General features: G+C 38.8%; 1 protein-coding gene across 2 annotated transcripts in view; it reads left to right on the forward strand.

Annotated features, from left to right (window-relative positions):
- Positions 1–4,508, forward strand: part of SLC26A5 (solute carrier family 26 member 5) — a 28,216-nt gene extending 23,708 nt beyond the window's left edge. For both annotated transcript variants that reach the window (XM_039239103.1, XM_039239104.1), the window contains 6 exons: positions 29–98; positions 617–709; positions 1,641–1,748; positions 2,409–2,609; positions 3,228–3,282; positions 4,318–4,508. In XM_039239103.1, coding sequence (XP_039095034.1) covers positions 29–98; positions 617–709; positions 1,641–1,748; positions 2,409–2,609; positions 3,228–3,282; positions 4,318–4,508 — 718 coding nt within the window. The remainder of the gene's footprint in view (positions 1–28; positions 99–616; positions 710–1,640; positions 1,749–2,408; positions 2,610–3,227; positions 3,283–4,317) is intronic.
- Positions 4,509–8,828: the final 4,320 nt, after the last annotated feature.

Genomic DNA, 8,828 nt, shown 5'->3' on the forward strand with positions numbered 1-8,828 from the left:
TTTTAACACACTCTCTCTCTATCTTCAGTCCCAGCTACAAAGTCCTTGGACAGCTTCCTGACACTGATGTGTATATTGATATAGACGCATATGAGGAGGTAGGACATTTTTCTGTTTTCATGGTTGTAAGCATGTCATGTGATCAGCTGACTAAATATTATTTTTACATTGGGGCTGGAAAAGAGGGAGGTGTAGTAGTCTGAGCAAAAAGCTTGCACTTCAGGGCGCCTGTTTGGCTCAGCTCATTTGGTGTCCAACTCCTGGTTTTGGCGCAGGTTGTGATCTCATAGTTTGTGGGACCAAGACCCCGTCAGGTTCTGCGTTGACAGCACGGAGCCTACTGGCAATTCTCTCTTCCTCTCCCACTCTCCCCCCCCCCAAATAAATAACTAAATGCTTTTAAATCTTATCAATGAAATGTGATGATGTGTACTTTCAAGGCTTTATTCTTGGAACTCCTTTCTCCAGGTAGGGTAGAGTGACACAGTTTTATCTGAACACTGTAAGGGGGCCTTTTGTGACTTCTGTGTTGATTTTGAGGTTGCAGGAGGGAGGCAAGTGCAGTTTGACTCTGAAATATTTCCAGGAGTTAAATTCATTACATTTTCTTTTTCAGGTGAAAGAAATTCCTGGAATAAAAATATTCCAAATCAATGCCCCAATTTATTATGCAAATAGTGACTTGTATAGCAATGCTTTAAAAAGAAAGGTGAGTCACATGAAGTGGATTATTTTTGAGGGGACTTGTGAATTGACAGGGATGTGAGAAACACTTAAATGTCTTCTTCATATACCTTTTATATTATATCATTCTCTCCTTCTCACCCACCCTCTCTCTCTCTTTATTGTGGTAGAATGCACAGAAAATTTACCATTTCGGTAAATTTACCATTTAGCAGATGGAACTGAGTACAATTCACACTGTTGTGCACACAACATCACCAGTCATTCTTTTTTTATCATATATATATATATTACCTTCTCAAAAAAACTTTAAGACAAAGAGTGAAAAAATAATTTTAGGTTTCTTACTCTTCAGATCATGTGAGTTCCTCTGGTCATGATTAAAACTTGACCCCACACTGCCCAATGTATAGAAAAATCTCCTAGTCAATCCACAGTCTCTTAAATATAAGAATCTGAGAGGGGCGCCTGGGTGGCTCTGTCAGTTAAATGTCTGACTTCCATTCAGGTCATCATCTTACAGTTTGTGGGTTTGAGCCCTGCATTGGGCTCTTTGCTGACAGCTCAGAGCCTAGAGCCTCTTTCAGATTCTGTGTCTCCCTCTCTCTCTTCCCCTCCCCTGCTCACACTCTGTCTCTCTCTGTCTCAAAAATAGATAATTTTTTTAATTTAAAAAAAGAATATGAGAGTAAGTTTGAAAAATGATACTTTAAACATGCTCTTCAATACTTTAGTATACTCACCACACCATCCTGCTAAATACACACAGGAATAAGGAAAATTACTCCTATTCCTTTAACGAGAGAGTGACTCAGTTCATGATGTCTAAGGGAAAGGTAGGGGGGGGTGATTACTTGGCATAGAAAACAGTCAAATGGGGGGATCTGAAGAATGATTGCATTTGGTGGGTTCCTAGAGCCAAGAAGTGATTTTGCATGTATTGCCCTTCTGTAAAGACTGGAGTGAACCCAGCACTCATAATGGGAGCAAGAAGAAAGGCCATGAAGAAGTATGCTAAGGAAGTTGGAAATGCAAATATGGCCAATGCAACTGTTGTCAAAGTGGTGAGTGGTCTCTTCGTTGTAATTTTCCCTCCTCTTGATCTACACCCCCCCACCTTTATTCACGATGGAAGCCTTAACACCACAGGAAGCCCCTAAAATAGGAAAGCTTAGAAACAGTTTAAGTAGCCGCTGTAATATTAAAGATACATAATAAAGTCAGCCATGTGAACACTTCTGAAAAAAGTAGGGATATGAACCCTGGAAAACATTTGTTTAAATTAAGATCACACAGTACCTTAATAAATTTTTACCATGGGTGATTTATCATAGAGTCATTCAGCTGACAGTAATAAAACAAAACAAAACAAAACCCTCAAAGGCTGGATTTTGCTGTTCAAGCTTATGGTAACTTGTGGTCATGCTTAAGTTAATGGAACTATTTTAGAAGTGAGGGGGAAATGGCTATGAAGACAAGGAGAGTGGATTTCATTGGACAGAAAAAAAAGGAGGGGGAAGAGATGCAAAGAAACTGAGCTAACACTGAATGTTTCATACACATCCTTTTGCTGTCACATCACAAGGCTGGGATGGGGCAGTCATTGTAGACGAGGTCTGGTAGAGTCAGCAGCTTGACAATATGGGCACTAATTTTCCCACATAAATCTTTCTCAGCACTAGAACATGAGCTGTTCATAGACTTCTTTGGTTTAACATTAACAGGATGCAGAAGTAGACGGAGAAGATGCTACAAAGCCTGAAGAAGAAGATGACGAAGTAAAATACCCCCCGATAGTCATTAAGAGCACATTTCCTGAAGAGCTGCAAAGGTTTATGCCCCCAGGAGATAACATCCACACCATCATTCTGGATTTTACACAAGTCAATTTTATTGACTCTGTTGGTGTAAAAACTCTGGCTGGGGTAAGCATTATCTTAAATGAGTCGTTTTCGTATCTCTGTTGCCATCAGTAAAATGAGAGTTGAACTAGGGTCCCTTTTCAACTCTTAAAATACTTCCATGTCATTGCTTTTTTCCACTTTTGATGGTGGAAAACTTCAGAACCATACAAAAGCAAGGAGCATAGTGTAACGAAGCCCTATGTAACTTATCACTCAGCTTCAACAGTTCATCAGTTAATGGTCAGTCGGGTTTCATTCAGCCCACACCCGCTTTCCACTTCTCTTTGAAGCGCATCCCAGTCATCATTCACCTCCCGGTGAATATTTCAGGATATTGCTCTATGAGGAGAGGATTCTTGTAAAAGTCAGTACCATAATACCTTTATTACACCTACATAAAATTTAACATGAGTTCCTTGGGAGCCCTCATTATTACTGTCCATATAAAAATTATATGCAAAATTAGTTTTAAATGATTAGCTCGAAAATGCATAATTTTTTAAAATGGGTAATTACAGAAGCACCGTAGATCAGGTGAGTGAACTAGTGTCTTGTATCAGGAAATACATATTGGTAGAAAGAGGCTTGCATCTGACACAGAGTCAAGAGAAACTAAACTTTATTTCAACATTATTACAGATTGTAAAAGAATATGGAGATGTCGGTATTTATGTGTATTTAGCAGGATGCAGCGGTGAGTACACTTCTAGAATGGGGAGAAGCTTTAACATTTTAGTTTTGTTTCTCTTTTTTTAAAAAATCTTTATAAAAGTTTGGAAAGATTTGCCCTTAATTTTCATCTTTGGTGAAAATGAAAATTATTCTAAAAATCACTCAAAAGCTAGCTTTGAAATTAGCCACTTCCGGGCACCCCATTCACTGGGCCATTGTGGCAGACCTCCTGACCTGGACTTGGAACAGTGGGCTGGTACATTTAATAATTATTTAATGGCTGCCTTAAACATAGTTCTATAAAATCATTTAGGTTTTTCCATACGATGCCTGCTATTTTTGCTTTATATTAAATTTTGGTTGAATCGGTGCTTGAAAATGAAATCTACACAAAGCCATTGCTCTTCATCTGCCAGATTGGCGAAAAGGAAAAATGTCCACCAGCGTGCTCTGTAGGCGCCATGGGGCTGTATGTGCTCGCAGACACTGCTGGCGGGAGCGCAGAAGGGAGCAGCCTCTGTGGAGGGCAGGGCAGCCTGACCTTTCCCAACCACAGATGCACTTAACTTTTAACCCAGCCAATCCAGCAACGTGCTGCATGTACTCAAACTGACACGTGTATGTGGTGGATCATCTGTAAGCAGTTCTAGAAACTGGTTACTGTCTATAAAACAAAAGACTGGAAAAAACTTAAACATCAAAGAAAAAGGACCAGTTCAATAAACTAGGGCACATCCACACGATAAAATATCATATAGTGGCAAAAAAAATTTTTAAGTAAAAAATATCGAGAATAATCTATAATGTTAAAAATACTTTGGGGCAAGACAAGGGGGAAAATAAGAATATATATATGTATTTACTTATATCTGCATAAAGAAAAGCTGAAAGAAAATAGTTTCCTGCAACTGGGGTGTGATATCATGGGAACAGGGATTGAAGTGACACTTTTTGCTGTATCACTACTATAGTATTTAAGCAACATGAGTGTTAACTTTTTTTAATGTTCAACACTGATCCCCAGGGTGTGGGCTAATTTTCTTTTCTTCCTTTATAGCACAAGTTGTGAATGACCTCACTCAAAATCGATTCTTTGAAAACCCTGCCTTAAAGGAGCTGCTGTTCCTCAGCATTCACGATGCGGTTTTAGGCAGCCAGCTTCGGGAGTCACTCGCCCAACAGGAAGCCTCCGCCCCCCTTCCACAGGAGGACTCCGAGCCCAACGCCACTCCCACTCCAGAAGCTTAGATGAGGAACCCAGCTGGGATAGTGTACGAGCCTCTGTGAAATTACACATTTACACATTTTAAGTAGTAGACACTAGACTTTTTCCTCCTAAGGGTAAATACTAGTAGTCAAGGCTTGACTTGGAGGGTGAATGACACATAGCAAGATGTATCTTACTTGTGTTTTTAATTGACTTATTTCAAAGATAAATTGTCCCCTTCCCTGCATTTATTGTGCAGTGACATTCCTGTTAGTCTTTAGTGTTACCTGTTAGCTGATTGTTCCAGAAGTTATTTCCTTTAAGAGCTTTACCTACATATGCTGTCACCAGATGGGTAGCATCCTTGCTTTGGTACTTGTTGGTGTACAGACTTTCTGTAATCAGAGCTGTCTAACAGAATGGGCAAACCCACAATTTTCTAGAAGTTTAACCTTTTATTACTAAAGCATTATGAGTGCAATCAAAAAATAGAAAAAATAAACAAAAGTAAGAAAATAAAAACATTACACTGCTACCACTTAAAGATTATCACGAACACCTTAATGCATATCCTTCCAGATCTTTTTCTGTGCATACATACTTATATCTTTTAACCAGAGTAAGATTATATTCTGTATAGTGCTCTGTAAGTCATTTTTTTCAGTCAACAATCCTTGCTTCCTCATTCCAGAATAGTTTTACTTCAGATAGTGTTCACAATTCCCCAGTTGTCCTCAAATTTGTAGTTGCTCTGTCCAGACTAGTGTCCATTCTGTGACCTAACACTGGTTAGTCCCTTCACATCCCCTTAAATCTGTCTTAATCTAGTACAGTCCCTTTTATGACATTGAGTTGTTTAAGAGAGACTGGGGCACTTGTCAAGGTGTTATTTTGCTTGTCCCTTTATTTCCTGAATTACCTGTAACCTAAAAGTTTTATCTAAAAGCTTCATGGATTTGAATAAATTTTTTTTCTTGAATATATCTTAGATGAGATACATGCTTTAAATCTCATCACATCAGAAAACACAAACTATCTAGTTGACTTACCACTAAATGATACTAAGGTAGATCACTGGATTAACATGGTAGCTTAATCCCCCCACTCATTGTGACTTGTGAGTTTTCTCTCTGGTTTTCCTTTGGCATTGAATCACTGTCCAGTTTCCCATTAGCCATTCACCCACATGTTTTAACAGTGATAATCCTTGCCTAAATCAGTAATTTTATTAAAGTTTGAAAATTTTTTTCCATTTCTCTCATTTCTTCACCATTTATTAGTTGGTGTCTCTTTGTAAACTACAGTTATCCCTCCTCAACCTGAGCTATTTGATCATTCTTAAATACATTTATTACTGGAAAGGCAGGTTATATTCAATGATCAACTTCAAAGTAAGGGGCTGGTTTAACGGATGATGACAAATTAGGCTCTTACACATTTTTTTTTTTTTGGTGTAATCATAGGCTCACGTATTTTTTACAGTTTTAATGTTCCTCAGTCCATTGCAGTTCTTCTCTTTGGTGCTCATTTGTCACAACTGTGACCAGTAGGCACCCTTAGAAGTTCTGTTGCTGCAAATAGTAAAGTAACCTTAAAGACCATGTATTTAAGAAAGCTAACTCCTAGGTATATCTTAAAATCTTCCTTTGAAGTCCATAATAGTTATCAGTTAATTCTTCATCAAACCCAGGGGTAAGCCTATGAGTGAGTCAAATGCTTATTTCAAGCACTCTTCATAGTTGTTCAAAAGGAGTGGGGGAGAACTGGAAGCCGATTCCTCAGCAAAAGGTCTTGTTCTTACAGTTCTAACAACTACCTTACTCCAAATCAAAGCACAAGTATTAGCCAACCTGCCTAAAGCCTCCTTGGCTAAGATTTTCTGCTAATAGTCTGTTTTTAAAGTATGTTTTCTTACTGATTTCTTTTAGTTTTCATGAAGAAAACACTGCCAGGAGAAAAGTGGTCAGATCCCAGGAGGGAACCATGTTAGCATGGTTCTACTCCAACCAAACCCTGTGATTTGTTTGCTTTAACTATCAGGTTTCGCAGTGACTTTACTAATTTAATTCAAAGAGGACCCCCTCCTTTCTAATCAGTACTTAGTGGAAATCTAGAGTGAAATTAGATTTTCACACTCAGTTACTTCCTTTGCAATCATCACACACAAGATCAGATAAATCTGCATTCTGACACAGACTGCCTTCTGAAGGAGCACATACTTGTAGCACCTCAGCTGTAGCAGGAGCTTTCCTAAGAGGGCCTGCACCATTTCCGCCATTAATGCCGAACTTACGGGTTCTAAACAATGTTATAAAATACTTCATTGCATTTACTTTAGCACTCGTCTTCATCAAATGCTTTACATCCAGGAGATATTCACATCCTAGCTGTTGATAAATTGAAAGTAGGGTACAAAAATAATATTTATCTGTATTTACAGATGTGTATTTAACTTTTCCGATCCTAAATTTTCAACCTATTTTGATGTTTTTTGTTTGTTTTATTTATTTCTGAGACAGAGAGAGAGAGACAGCATGAGCAGGGAAGGGTCAGAGAGAGAGGGTGACACAGAATCCGAAACAGGCTCCAGGCTCTGAGCTGGCTGTCAGCACAGAGCCCGACACGGGGCTCGAACTCACAAACCGTGATAGCATGACCCGAGCCAAAGTCGGATGTTTCACTGACTGAACCACCCAGGCACCCCTCAACCTATTTTGAATAGATTTTTACCATGTACCTAAAAAAGCACTGAAGTCTTAGTGAAGGAAAGTCTGTTTTTGTTTCAGCATGCCTCTGAGGACATAAGAATGCATTTCAAAATGTTAGGGGCTCCTGGGTGGCTCAGTTAGTTAAGCAACTGACTTTGGCTCAGGTCATGATCTCATAAAATGCTTTATCTATATGTAAATATGTTGGAATGTTTTACTTAAAATTATTTAATGTAGTAGAAAATTTCCTGAACTTTTTTTACTTTGTTTGCCTCTTTGTTCTTTTTCCTGGACCCTAATAGCCACTAGCGTGTGCTTCCTATGTGTCTCAGCCCTGGTTCAAATTCAGCGTCTTATTGCCCTGTCAAAAGTGCGCATAATCCACAAGAATAGATGTAAGGACTTGGCTGGTCTTATTTTATGACAATATGGGAGAGCCCAGTCTTCAGAAAGGTCCCATATAGAGAAGTTCTTTTGTCTTTTTAAGATCCTACACGATAGGATAGTGGTTGATTTCTGCCTCATGGATGGATGGAATGTGAAGAATTGTGAACCAGGACCCAGGAATTAATTCATGTCATAGACATGGTCTCTGTATAATGGCAGCTTATAGTGGGATCCCATTTGCCAGTCACATCTGCAGTGGGACTCAGAGAAACAAGGATATAAATCCTCTGCAAGCCATGGGAGTAGTTCATTTTATAGTTTTCAGGTAATATCTAAAATATCCACTCCGTGTGGTTTGATCCTGTATTCTTACCTATTTAACAGAGAAAGGAGGTGCCTGCCTCCAAAGGTACATTTTGAGACAAGGAATCTGCCCTCGTGTGTCTGTGGAGTGGGTAACAAACCCAGAGAATCTGCCCTGGAATGGATAGGTGTGTTTTTTCTGTGTTTTGGGGGGATGGAGTTGGGGTGGCATATGCCCTTGCTGAGAAAGAGGGAAGGGAGTATGTGATGTGGTAGGGAAGGCTTGATCTGTTATGTCTATGCAAGATAGTAATCAACTTAAATGATCAGATCAAACAAAACTTCCTTGGTGTGAACCTGTGCGCTTTGAGTATAAAAATGCTGTTGCTCCTTTTTAGTGTACCTTTTAGGAATGCTTTTAGGACTCAGTATGTTTAGATTTGTGATAATATGGTTTGAGTGTAGATAAAAGTTGGCTTGAGAACTGATAGAAGTACTACCTTAAGTCCCCATATAGCCAACCACAGTGCACGCCAGGGTTTTGAAACCCTCAAATCCCAACAACAGAACGTTCAAGAGCTTAGCATTGTAGCAGGTAACCTGCCTGCTTACGGACTTGGATTTAATCAAGTCTGAACATCTCAGAAATTTATCTGCCTTTGAAAAAAAGGCTTTTCATTTCACTTTATGTAACAGATGAACCTGAGCTTTATGGAGATTAAATTTTTATAAATCCAATCCATTTCTACAGTGTTTTTTAAAAGTATTTTCTAAAGATCACTACAGCATTTTGCTAGAGTCATCAACTCTTTGTGTTTTATCAGCACCCTGATTTATGTATGACACACATGTGCCCATAAACATGCATATATGCATGTATACATACACACAAGTACATATTTTAGGTGGAGGGGGTTACCAACGAATGTGTATTTCTTTTAAAATAGGATACAAAGATGCTAA

The sequence above is a fragment of the Hyaena hyaena genome, unplaced genomic scaffold, assembly GCF_003009895.1.
Source record: "Hyaena hyaena isolate Hyena2069 unplaced genomic scaffold, ASM300989v1 scaffold_152, whole genome shotgun sequence".
NCBI lineage: Eukaryota > Metazoa > Chordata > Mammalia > Carnivora > Hyaenidae > Hyaena > Hyaena hyaena.